Source organism: Abramis brama, assembly GCF_963993115.1.
Source record: "Abramis brama genome assembly, chromosome: 20".
Classification (NCBI taxonomy): Eukaryota; Metazoa; Chordata; class Actinopteri; order Cypriniformes; family Leuciscidae; genus Abramis; species Abramis brama.
The window spans coordinates 26000828-26014987 of record NC_139982.1 but is presented as its reverse complement, the minus strand read 5'-3'; the positions used below and the strand labels follow the sequence as shown (position 1 = coordinate 26014987).

The 14160-nt window shown below is 38.4% G+C and overlaps 1 protein-coding gene across 1 annotated transcript in view; it reads right to left on the bottom strand.

Annotated features, from left to right (window-relative positions):
- lrp5 (low density lipoprotein receptor-related protein 5) overlaps positions 1-14160 on the bottom strand; it is a 57229-nt gene that overhangs the window by 34801 nt on the left and 8268 nt on the right. The window contains exons 2-6 of the mRNA XM_084095404.1: positions 13458-13658; positions 11946-12165; positions 6805-7002; positions 3532-3728; positions 1473-1604 (exon numbers count right to left, since the gene is read on the bottom strand). Of these exons, the coding sequence (XP_083951530.1) occupies positions 1473-1604; positions 3532-3728; positions 6805-7002; positions 11946-12165; positions 13458-13658 (948 nt within the window). The remainder of the gene's footprint in view (positions 1-1472; positions 1605-3531; positions 3729-6804; positions 7003-11945; positions 12166-13457; positions 13659-14160) is intronic.

Genomic DNA, 14160 nt, shown 5'->3' with positions numbered 1-14160 from the left:
CCAGACAACCTCCCCTGTCCTCCACTAACGCAATTCTGGACAGCTACATGTTTCACTTGCACCACTGAAATGAGGACTTAAAGAATACATCTTATTGTTTCCTGGCCTGGGAATACACTACCTCAAATTTGAAGGAGTTATAAATTCAAGTAGAAAGGCAGAGCAACTTGGGAAGGGGCGAATGTAACTTTTTCTAATAAAAGAGCAGTCTGTTGTTAACAGGCTGGGTGCACAGATACAATGGATGAGTCTGTTCTGTAGAGGCTGGGAAAAAAACCCTTAAGCAAGCCAGGGGTGACGCCTGATTTTAGAGTAGCCCTTAATGCTTAAATGTACATCCTCATCAAGAACAAAATAACAATTGCATTCATTTTAAATTGCAAACAGTCAAATGCATTTCACTTTTGTGGAAAAAGTCATTTTTGGGCATACAAATACAACTCGATCTTTCTGCTGTCCCCAGTTTACTTTTTTATAATTACTATATTTCACTAATGAAATAAGATTTTTTTCATTAAAAGTTAGTTATAAAAAAAAAAATAATAAAAAAAAATTAACAGATAAATCCCATGATTTTATCTATTTCAACGATTTTTACAGAGCAGGGAAATGTCATTGTAAAATTCCCTTTACTTCCGAGCACCCCATGATGACTTTATCAACAATTAACAGGGTGTTTCAGAAAGATCTCACCATCTTACAAACAACTGAGGCTAGAGGCTGTTGATGCGCTGGGAGAGGCATCTAGCGGCAGCCATTTAAACTCTATGCCCCGCCCTTTCAAGTGGTGAGAGTTTCATTCATGGGCGGTTCGTGGTTGCAGAGATGTAGCGATTTCAAATCGGGTCCATCTTTTTGAAACGTGCTGTACAATGAGCAAAGGGGCACTCCTTAAGAAGTGTGGAGACGTGGGAATGTATACAAACCCCTGAGTAATTCAAACAAACAGATTTCCTGAACTGGACCTAAACGCACAAAACCTTGGTCTAACCTGGTCAGCCCCTAAATGGTTACCTTGACACAGGACCACAAAAGCCCCAAACTACGTTTACTAGCTCTACCTCTAGGCTAAAACTCATGTGAGAATGAGAAAATGGAGGGAAATTGTTCAGATGTTATGGAACAAGGTTATGATTCATGATTGCTGAATCAGAGAGTGATTTTGAGTTGTGAACTCAAAGGGGCCGCCATCTGTCAAACATTAGTCTCTGTCATGGTTTTCTGCGCGGGACAGGATGCAAATGTTTTATAGATGCAAAGTATGCCAATCCTCATCCCAAAACCAGCCCATGAAAGGCCACAGTTCATAAAAATCTAATTTTACGCTCGAGAGCGGGGACATCATAATAAAATTATAAATGCAACACAACCCTTCCATTCTCCTCAAAGAAAAGGAGATCTATCTATCTATCTATCTATCTATCTATCTATCTATCTATCTATCTATCTATCTATCTATCTGTCTTTTTTACCTGGTCGACAAGTCTTTCCATCCTCTTGGAGTTTAACCCCCGTTGGACAAGCACAGCTGTAGAAGGGCGGCATGGGAGAGAGGAGACACAGGTGGGAACAGCCTCCGTTTCTTTCACTGCATGGAGTTTGAACTGTGGAGCAAAGTCAGGGAAAGAGGAAAGCTATAAAACTGTTGTTTATTAGACATTACTGCAAAGAGCAATGACCTCTAGGTTAAAAAATGACCAGAAAACAAAGCAAACTAAAGAGTGTGTGAATGTTTCACCACATCAACACCTTCATTTGAGAAAGTTTATCAGATAGGGCGATTAATGTTTTAGAGGAGTGAATTATGTTGTAAATACTGGTCTGGTATTTAAATAGCCATGGCTTGAACAGATTAACCCTACTCAAAGGTTGCTCAGGAGACTTAATGGAGTTCTTAGAAATGTTTTGCTTAATCTAGATATCAACTGGCTGTTATCACGGCAAATCTGAAAAATATGGTGAAGATGATTTAAGGAACAGTCTAAGTTTAATTACATTTATGTCTAGGAGAAACCATTAAGATAATAAAGAGATCTACTTTGTGATTTTCCTTTCCTACAGTAGGCCTTGTTTGAAAAATTGTGTTATTTTTGGGGAACTCTTGAGATATTCCTCATATGATGGAGTATTTGTTATCAAACGGCCATGAACTTCCTTTTCACCTGTGATTCGAAAAAGCAGCATTGCTCAGTTCCTAAACAAAACTGCAACCCTTGAACAATAGCAGGTGGCAGCAAAAACATTTTATTTCCTGTAACAGGTTTTTCCATTTCCACCAGGTCACGCTCTGCTCGCCATACCCTCTCAGAAAATGCATCTGCTCCCATCAGGAAAACACATGCGGCCCTGACCCAACACTTGTCATCCCCCCTCTTCTCAGTGCTGCTTGCAGATGTGGAGTCTGCCCAGCATATTGACTGATGACTGGTCCACAGTTCAGGGACATGTGAGGAAATTCACAAAATATTGGTACTGGCACATTTTTAAGGACAAAGAATAATTATTGACTATGCATCTATTTGTATTACTAAATACACAGATGCATAGTCAATCGTTATTCTTTGTCCTTAAAAATGTGCCAGTATAAAAATGTGCCCCTGAACTGAGGACCAGTCATCAGTCAATGTCAATTAGTAAGATAAATAAATAAATAAATAAATAAATAAATAAATATATATATATATATATATACACACACATACATATATATATATATATATATATATATATATATATATACATACACACACACACAGTATGAATTAGTGCAGTCAAATCGATTAATCACGATTAATCACATCTGACATAAAAGTTTGTGTTTACATAATGTGTGTGTGTGTGTATACATATACACACACACACACATATATATATAAATTCATATATATTGTATGTATGTCTGTCTGTGTTTATACATTATATATATCAAACTTCACTGGTCTAGATCTTCACCCTTTATTTGCATGATGGTTGCTACATCCTTTCTTTATTATCTTACCTCCAACACAACAAACATTATAGTTGGGCTTTTTGCAGGCTGTTAAATGTTCCGGAGCAATCCACACCCACATCCTCACACACAGACTAAGGTGGGGGTGGGATCGTGCTGGGACTGTTCCCTGTCTCCACTGAGGAGCTGTGTTTATTTGTTCAGAATGGAATGCAGGACACTTGAAAAATTTCAGTCCCTGAGAACTATTCTACCCAGATTGCCTCATGGGCCAAAAGGCCGAAACTTTTACAAAGAGACTGTACAGTAAGTGCTGAAAGAAGGACAAAAAAATTAAACATGGAATGTGAAGGATCTCTTGAGGGAACCTGACCTGAGCGCAACACGGAACATTTCTGTTCCTTCGCAATCATGATTTGTGAAAATTTGATGTGCATTAGAGCTTCATAACAGTCTGAATCTCAGGGCCAGCACTTAACTCATGAGCCCTGGGATAAAAATTTGTATTTTCTTCTGGTTTGACAAAAAAGAAAGACCATCTATCAACAAGTGTTGTGAGTTTTTGTGACGTGTAGACTCACTGTTGGGCTGCCGCTCTTGGCCCAGCACCTGGATGTCCATCGGTGAGTAAATGCCATTAAGAATTTCTCTCCGTTTCTCTCCGGTGTGTTTGTTGCAAGCGTGGATGGATCGGGTCTGCCAGTCGGTCCAGTAGAGCGTCTCGTCATAAAGAGTAAGGGCGAATGGGTGGGTGAGAGAACCCTCCACGACGGCCTCTCTGCAAGCGTCAACAGATATATGTAAATAGACAGCCCGCTCGAATGGCCAACACATGTTGCATTTTGGACGTTTAAAGCTTTTATCTTTATCACACCATTCAAAGTTTGGGTCTCTGTTTTTTTTTTTTAAGAAAATACTTTTATTCAGCAAGGATGCATCAAATTGATCATAAGTGAGAGCAAAACATTTATAAATAACATTATTTTATAAAAATATTTTACAATATTACTGTTTTACTGTATTTGTGGTCAAATAAATGCTGCCTTGGTGACCAAAAGAGACTGTCAAAAAAATTTTTTTTTTTTTTACAAAATGTAATTTAAAAAAATAAATCAATTTTATAATATATATTTTTACCCAGAAATGAAAATTCCATTGTTTTGGACCCCATTGACTTTGACGGTATAAACAAAAACATTATTCATAACATCTTCGGTTCCACAGAAAACAAAGTCATCCAAGTTTCAAACAACATGAGGTTCAGTAAATGATGACAGAATTTATTTGTGTGTGTGTTTGTGTTTGTGTGAGTGTGTGAGTGTGTGTGTGTGTGTAGTACCCCTTTAACTCATGTAAACTGCAACACTTCCAGGTTTCATGCGTTCAGAACCATGCTGGTCAACCAGAATTCACCAGTTATACCAGCACTAATGTGTATAAACTAGCCTGGACCAGCTTGGAATGTCCTGCTCTAAGCTGGTTTTTTTCAGCAGGGAACACACATTCCAAGCCAGCATGCTTTATGAATCCAGTCGGAATTCTTTATATTGGAAATAATTCCAGTAAATGTAAGTTAGGGACTTCGGTTGTCCTACATGTCTCAATTTCAAAGACATAAGAGGCCTAAAGGTATTACCCTTTCCAAAAAGGCATATAGAACGTGAATTTAAGACCACAACAAGAAGCCAACAACATTTTGGACTGAAGTCTTTTTTAGACCCTTCAGGAAATCTAGAGCTCATGCGAAACCGAAACCCCCCATAGGACTTCTTTTCCAAGAAGAGGGGGGAATTAAACAAATCAGGCTGTCATCGACCTGTAAGACCACATCTGTTTCGGTCGTTAGTAGGGAGTCATCCCCGTGCTCGAACTGTACAGCTGCCCTTATTAAGTGAAGTTCCCTTCAGAGTCCATCGGAGCGCCGCTTGTCGCGTTTGTCCGGCCGAACGGCGGCCTTCTGAACCACCGACCCGACATAAATAAGTGGATGCGGATCAAAGCAACAAGTGTTCAGAACCATAATTCTGCCATTCCAACAAATGCCGTTCATCAATCATCAAGCTGTAGTGGCTCGAGAGTGGATAAATTTTCCTGGTTAGGTCGGGGGAGTCAGTGTGCGTGCATGGAAGAGTTAGACTTGACATGTTGTTCACCCTCCCGATTTTAATAGTGTGTGACGAACAGCAGAATGAGGGGAGGGGTGGTGGTGGTGTGGGGGTCAGTGTTCTCAAAACGTAATTACAACCAGATTTTTCACAGCTTTTGACGCACTCCTGGTAGTAACGGGAACGTTTGAAGCAAGCAATCTGAAACACCTACTAAATAAAGGTGTTTGAAGGGCTTTTTATTTGAAAAACAAACTAGGGTAAACGTTTAAAGAGAAGCGCTAACCATTTTAAATTAAGATGTGACAGTAAGCAGTATCCCTACAAAGTGTCTGTTCTCCAGCCAATTCTGTGTGAGGATTGTGTGTCATTAAGAAGCTGGAATAAAGAGCGCACCACTGATCCACAGCTGTAAGACAACTGCACTCAATCAAATCTGATTCAGTCGAAAAGACCTTTTAAAGAATGACACTAGATGCTCTCCGTTTTTTTCCAGGTTACACAACAAATGTGGGCAAAGAATAACCAAGCAGAGTAAATTATTACTTGAAAGTAAACATGACACAGTAGGGATAGAAAAAAACATACAATAAACAGAAGAAAAAAAAAACATCTACATAAATTATGGAATACGATTTAAAAAGAATGAAGGAATCAATTAGCAATTTAATAATTGAAAAATAATTTAAATCAATCAATCTTTTTAGACTGACAACTCTATGACTAGGAACGGCATTTAAAAATAAATCAACTATTATTTATTGAAATTATTAAATAATAAATTATAAATTTTTTAATTGATTTGTCTTTTTTGGCATATAAGGAATTCACTTAAATAAGGGAGCCAGCTATTAATTGAATAATTCAAAAATAACTTAACTTTTCAGACTGATAAAAATAAGACAGGGTATGGCATTTAAAAAAATTAACGAATCAATTATTAATGAATTAAAATTGAATAAAAATTAACTTTTATAATCAACAATGAAATTAAATTACTAAATTGATTTGTATTTTATAAGAATAGAAACACCACTTAAAAAAGAAACAAATGTTATATTTCAAAAATAATAATACATTTTTTTTCCAATATTTTAGGAATACTAGGAATGCCACTTAAAGTTTAAAAAAAAAACATTATATAATATAATTATAATTATATAATTATTAGGTTATTATTATTAAATAATTAGGTTTTTAATGAAAGATGGAAGGCCACTTTAAAAAAAAATTAAGGAATCAATTATCATATAATCAATTATAAAATCACATACGCGTGCGTCTATGATACTCTGGTCTCCAGATATAGGTCAGCTTCCTCTTTCAATGACGTCTGCTGAACTACAGGCCTAGTCAGACCATACGACTCTGGCAGATCGACTAGCAATGCAAATCTCAACATAGCAGAGGGTCCGACATACCTTTCTTTATTGAAGTTGCTACAAAATCCTACATACACAAAAGGAAATGTAACCCTTTGGCTTTGGGGCCCAAATCATACCCATAATGCCAAGCAGGATCGGGTTACAGTGGTATATGGCACGGAGGTCATCTCAAGTTAAGAGTGGGCGGAAGTGGTGGTGGTGGTGGTGGGGGGAGGGGGGGTCGTCCCCCGAGCAGGGCCTACGTGCAGGGAGTGTTTGGATTGGGCCACAGACTCCATACCATTCAGCTTCAAACCGGATGGTAAAGGGGGAGAAATACAAGGAGATGAATTGAGAATAAGAGAGAAGGAATAAGGGAACTGACCGAGCCGTTCCGTCCAAGTTGGCCTTGTGGATGAAGCTGAGCTTGGCGTCTGCCCAATAGAGCTTCTGCTCCTCGAGGTCGATGGTCAGTCCGTTGGGCCAATAGATTTTGTTGTGTATGATGATTTGTCGATTTGTGCCATCCATTCCCGCCCTCTCTATTCTCGGCTCCTCCCCCCAGTCGGTCCAATACATGTACCTGAGAAGAAAAGAGGTCAGTCAGCTGGATTCCATTATCCGAGAGAAAACAAAGTCAAAAGTAGTCAACCAGTCATTCAGACAACCCACCGACTAGACGATGAAAATATGTAGTTTTCACATCCCTATTTGCAAGGAGTATAACATGCAATCAGAACAAACGCACTCAAGTATGGTCGGACATTGAGTTTGCAACGGTTTACATATTGACTGGAAGCTGCTCAAGGTTAGGCAACATGGATTTGGAGTTAGACTAAACAAACGTTTCAAGAGCAGGCTGTTTTCAAAGCAAATCATATCAGCGTTATATTTGCCAGAGCCTGTCTCGCTTGAAACACTTCATATGAGGGAAACACAACACAGCAACCAAACCCAAGCACATGCTCAACAACTCTAATCTTCTTTGCTGGCAGAAAGCCTTTTTATGTCTTCAGGAAATGCTAGCAGCCAATTCAAACGTGCATGGAAAACAAAAAGGATCGTAAACTAACTATACTAACATGACAAATATCAAATTTATACCAAAAAAAGGGCAGCTCGGTTTGCACATGCTGCTCCTCACGCGAAATATTACAATACGAATATTTTTTATTTTGATTAATATTTATTTAGTAAAAATAATAATTTAGACATATTGATAAATAAATCACAACATTTTCAGCCAAATTGTACAGCCCTACAAAGCAGCACAGCAATTTTTTTTTTAACATCGCAAATTAAAATTATCCACACACACACAAAAAAAATCCAATCCAATTTTTCCCCCCAAATCATACAACCCTACATAAAATACACAGCCATAATTTATAAGATGCAAAAACCAATGTCATTTGGTATCACTGACGACAAACTTGTGTGCAATGATTCTTCACTTGCCAAGTCATAAAATAGAGATTTTCAATGCATTTCAACTTAAATTTCAGTCTTTTTCTCACACAAAGCATTTTTTTTTTTACTTCAGAACACTTGGAATAGAGTGTACAAGTCGTATGGACCACTTTTATGTTACTTCTTTCTCATTGTTTCAGTTTAAAAACACTGTTATCATTGACTTTCACTATATGGAAGTGATCAGCAATAACACTGTACTAAATACCTCCATTTGTGTTTCTCAGAAAATAGAAAATGAGGGCGTGCAAATGACTTTTACACCTACACTACACCTCTCAAATGGAATTATGGAACTGTTCTTGTCTTGACGTCATATCAGCGAATTGTTACACGTTGTCGACTAACTTAACTATGTAGGTAAGTTGTTTTATAACTTCCTTAAACAGAACAATGCCCTGTTCATGTCGCTTTGGAGAAAAGCGTCTGCTAAATGAATAAATATAAAATATAAATATGTTGTAAAGAATCGTGTGTATGAGTCTAGCCATTTTTGTAGGTCAAGTATACCCTATTAGCCTATTTGTGAGGGAACAGGAAATCTGAAAAGTTATGTTTTCTTATCAACACAGTTAAGTTTTCTTATCAACACAAAAAAAAGCCAATGGAGAAAAGAGAATGAAGACAAGGAGGAATGAAGGGGAATGAATAAAAAAAAAGACAACTGACAAAAAAAAAAAAAAAAAAATGCATAAAGGGAAGGATTCGCCCAGAGAAGCCGTGATTACTTGTGGCGTACAAGCTACGACAGCGAGCGTGTCGCCAACGGAAACACTTATCAAGCCTCATGCCAGCAGGGAGACCAAGCATGAAAACTCAACCAGCCCTTCCTCCCCTGAGATGCATCCTATTAGCCTGCCTGTGGCTCCAACGGTTGTGCTGTATTTTTCTCAATTAGGAACTTTAGCATTACACCACTGCTGAAATCTGACGGCTGACAGAACAAAGAGCCGGTTGAACAATGGTTTTGCAGAAGGCAGTAACAAGGACAATAACTCTTCGAATGTCAATCTGTAGTGAGGTTTATCACTGGGACTTTGGCTTCAAATTTAGCAACTTAGCCTATTAGCAAGGGATGAGTCACAATGGTAGGCTAATTGACTAGCCATCTAAAAAACCTCTCTGAGAAATTAAATGTATGGCCTTCAAACACCATTGCTACAGCTATCAAATAAGATAAATTATGTGGTCTGATTCAGTTGCGAAACGTGGTCCCATTTACTGTTCAAATTCCAGTCATTTCGATAGGAATCCATGTGATCTGGAATTCAAAAGAGTTCCTCACGTGGACCTTGCCAAGGTTACTAACAGAAAGTTTGAAAGTAACTTTCAATCTGTGCTTCATACATCGCTACACTATTAACAATAGACAACCTTTTTTGTGTGATTTCGCTCACATGTCCTTAAGTCTGGCAGAAGTTAGTGTAACGGCTATAGGAATATGATCATGTTACTATGGTTATAAGCACTCCTCAGAAAGCTAATTCGCTAATGTGTTTAGCTACCACAGGGAGTGCCGTACTCAAATGTCCATTTAACATATTTTACCATATTTATAACCACAATTCTAGAGATTTTACTCTACAGAAGGTAAAGTACCATAACAACGCTGAGTGTCTTTGTGCTGTTGCTACCAAAACCAGATATCACATTAAAGAAACACTCTCTGACAAACAACCAGCGTCTGTATCTCTGGAGTGCGTGCGAGCGAGTTTGTTTTGATTTTGTCTGTGTTATACACAGATATAAACCTGATGCTTGGCCACGCAACAGAGAACATCAACTGGAGCCACCCAATGAACTGATGAACAATGGCTCCAAACGTTAAATAACAGGCACCTCATTGCTATATAACTCCAAATAAAACACTTTTGTTAGATATCTGGATGTGCCATGTCTGTCTGGCAATAAAAACTATTTTTTTGGTCATACTTTAAAATTCAAGAAGAGTCAGCAAATTTAGCATGGCAATAAATAAAAAAACACCCATTCTTTTCATCTGATGGCAATTCATCTTTTCACTCCTCCCAAGCCTCTTTCGGAGAATGTGAAAACAATGAACGTGTCTTGAGAACAGACAAACATAATTCAGGGGCCCCTGCGTGCGGTTGCTCTCACTCTGAGGGGGTTGTAAAAAGCAGAGCCCCCTTTCAGTGATCTGAAGCAGGGCCCCGACAGAGGTCTTGGATCTCCACGGTAAATCTCAACTCAAAGCTCTCGGGCGGTGACAATAAGAAAATAGAAGTGCACGAAGCTTATATTAAATATGTCTGCTCAAAAATGCCAGACGTTAACTTTTTGAATTGCAAAGTAACGGGATCTTTTGCGCTGGAGAACAACGGATCTCTCACTTGTTCTTTCAAATGCAATGAACTTTACAAAACAGGCAACTAATGTTTTGATAAAAAGCAAGCGGTATGGAGGTGTTTCTTTAGGCTACAGGCCAGGAACAGTGTCTGGCCCCATTTTTAATGTCTTCATCATACACCGTACAAAGTGAAATGCATTCTGGGAAAAATGTCCTAGCTCTTGGGTGTCATAAATACACAATGAGCTAAAAGCCTTGGGCTCGCAACTAGATGGATGATAAAATTGTGAAAAGCACAGTTCAGCAGCAGTGCATTTCGTTTTTTTAACCTAGACTCGAGCTGTCACGATTAAAATGACCTTGATATTTAATCGGCAGAAAACAGCCCAGAGTCTCTCTCTCTATATATATCTCTCCAACATACATTTTTATTTAAAATAATAATTACGTAACATACATATACATACATAAATGCGGGTTTCTGATGTTCGTGGTGACAACTTGACAGAAATATATAAAGACCAAAAGTAATTAATATTAGGGGTGGGCTATATGGCAAAAATATCATATGATTTTTTTTTTTCAGGAAAATCACGATTCACGATTGAATTTTTTTGGTTGGTTTTAATATTTTCCAGTTGACTGAGCAGTACATCCAAACTAATTTCTCTATTTTGAAATTAACTGTGCTTTATTTTTTCACAGTAAGTGTATTTAACAGTAATATTCAAGTAATTAAATGTAAAAATCAAGCACAACCAACTTTACTGTATAAATTATATATACACTGATTCTTAATAAAGCTACTAAAGTTATGCAGTGAAAAGCAATAAGTGATTTTCTCTGTCTTTTGTTGTTTAATTAACATTAATGACAAGCGGCAGTAGGTTTATTAGGCTGCTGTCACTTTATAACCTCATGCACGGATCTAATATACAGACACACATCTGGTCTTCTCCCAACTGTTTACATTCACTTAAGACATAACCGACTGCGTTTATGTAAACCTTGTGTGTATTTGACAGTTTAAGCACAATAATACGCAAAATATAACTTGGTTTAAGTACTCGCGTGCTGTTTGACAGGCTTTTAGTGTGCACATGCAGAACAGCATGCAAATAAAATGTTTAACCGGCAAGGTTTAATACACATGCAAATAATAAACTTTCATGATTGTGAATAACTCTCACGTGAGCATAACCTGACCTCTGCGTTAACATGTGATGTGAATGTACGTTGTGTTGTTTTAGCCCCCACCCAAAATAAAATCCTAAAACTTTTACAATCCTCCAACTATAAGACATGGCACAGACTGTGACTCACATTACCGAACATGTCTCAAGCCAAGTACGTGCGTACATGCTAAGCCAGGGCTTAAGTAATGTAAGTGAGAGCGATCTCTCTGAACTCAAGTTACATGTTGCATATAAACAAACCAACTTGCCAGCTAAGTCAGAGTGGACGCACAAGTGGAATCTACTTCGGGGCGAACAAACGGCACCAGAAGAGTGAAGGTTTGTCATGCAGGATCTACACGCCACACAACAACAGGAAACAGCCTGAACGCTACGTTGCATCCCAATCTCCCTTTAGGGGAGAAGTTCTAATGGCCTATAAATAAACAACTAGGGCACATATTAATGAATGCTGGGGGGTCAAGGGTGGAAGGACGCATGCGAAGACCACCCACTGAATGGAGAATGGGGATGAGAAAAAGAGGAAATGAGGCCAGAGAGGAAGGAACTCACCTATGAGCCGGGTTTAGCGCTATTGCCCTGGGCTGGTCAAGATCTTGCCAGAAGAGCACCTTACGAGAGGTGCCGTCCAAGTTGGCTACTTCGATGCGGTTCGTCTCAGAGTCGGTCCAGTAGAGTTTGCGTCCGAGCCAGTCGCAGGCTAAGCCATCGGGAGAATCCAGACCTGATACCACCACCGTCTGCCCTTTGCCCAGTGTGGCCTCCTTCATAGCTGAAAAACAAGGCGTCCATTCAGTTCCATAACAGTATTATCAGTTTAAGCATTCCTCAAATGTTTTATTCTGCCTCCAGATAATGATCCAACATTTTTGCTGTGCTATAGCAGGGTTGCAGCCAGCAAAAATGTATTCATATTCAAATAATGTCCTAATTGACTGAGAAATGATGCCAAACGGCATTGATTCTCGGTTGTCTCAAAACTGATCACATGCATTTTTGAATATGTGGAACCATGAATGAGATTATATTGCAGTTATTGGCCTTTTTCTTTTTCTTTAAATTATTTTAAAATTGTATTTATTAGTAACTGCTTTTCACATTACTTTTGTCATCATCTACTGCTAACTTAAAGCACTAGATTATGGCAAATATTTAACTCCAAAACAGTCCTATTTCTTGAAGAGAGCTTTTCTACAACACCACCACTTTTATAATAATGACATTTCAATATTATTAGACATCCATTACCATTTGAAAGTTTGGGGTAGGATTTTTTCGTTTTAAAGGAATTAATACTTGTATTCAGCAAGGATGCACTAAATTAATCAAAAGTGACAATAAAGACTTTTCTAAAGTTTAAAAAAATATCAATTTCAAATAAAAGCTGTTCTTTTGACATTTCAAAGAATCAAAGAATCCTGAAAAAAATGCGTCACGCTTTCCACAAAAATATTAGCAGCAAAAACTTTGATAATAAGAGCACCATAAATCAGCATATTAGATTGATTTATGAAGGATCATGTGACACTGAAGACTGGAGTAATGATGCTGAAAATTCCACTTTGCATCACGTTATATTTCAACATATATTAAAATAGAAAACCTATTTCACAATATTACTGTTTTTATTGCATTTTTTAACACAAATGCAGCCAAACTTTTGAACAGTAGTGTATGTTGTGATGTCTATATTCGCTTAAGCATCACAACTTTGCTTTATTACTTTTATCTTTTGATTATTTAATGCATTTTATTTTTAGAAAAATGGTATAGATTTTTAATAATTAACCATTTCTATTTATCAGTTTATCGGTATCATCCAGAATTTTAGTATCAGTGCATAACTAGTAGTATGGAAAGCAGCATTGTGCTCAAAGAAATACAATTTTCAAAAATAGCAATATCTACATTGCCATCTACAGTAATTCAAAAATGCAAAAAAGGTCTGCACTCTAAAATTATTTTATTACAGACAGGAGAGAAAATTGACAAACGTTTCGGCGTCAGTGTGAGTGTGTTGATTGGCATCTACAGTAATTCCAAATCAAAAAACACTGATCTTACAGATAGTAGTGAGGTTGTAGTGGGTCTGTTTGATGGCCTCCTCACTGACATCCGTCCAGAATATCAGGCCCTCAGAGAAAAGAAAGTCCACTGCGGCCGCATCCTCAAGCTCACTGACGACCACAGCGGACTCCGACCGGCCCGCATCCGCGTCCACCAGACGAACATCCCGCCGGTTGGCGAAGAGCAGCAAAGGAGAACCTGGTGGCGAAAGTTCAGATGTGACCAAAGAGATGGGCAAGGTTTCATTTCATTGGGTTAAATCATCATAAAAAATATTGGAGCAACAGACAATAACATTTTCGTTACAAATTATGACACTGCGTTTTTGCTACCAAGGAATCTGCCCTTTCAAAAAACGTGCTTGGTAATCCACTCCGTCTGTCAGCAGCAATCCAGGCTCCCGGTCTCTAAATAATCAGTGTTTTTCATGAACTCATCGAGTTAAATGAGAGGCACATGTGACGCTCTCTAGGGAAAGGATAGCAGAGGAAACAACGGAAATGTCTGCCCTTCGTTTTGGCACCCAGATATCTCCACGGGGACTGCCAGTTGGCACCTCGCACCCGTCCGCATGTGCCAGCAAGTGCCACTCACGTCGCAGTCAATAACTTCTAGGGGGTGGAGGGGAGGACATATGATGTCATTAGCTGCAGACACAATGGCTATGGTGAGTGCGCTGAGGGTTGGGACGTCCTGCTGT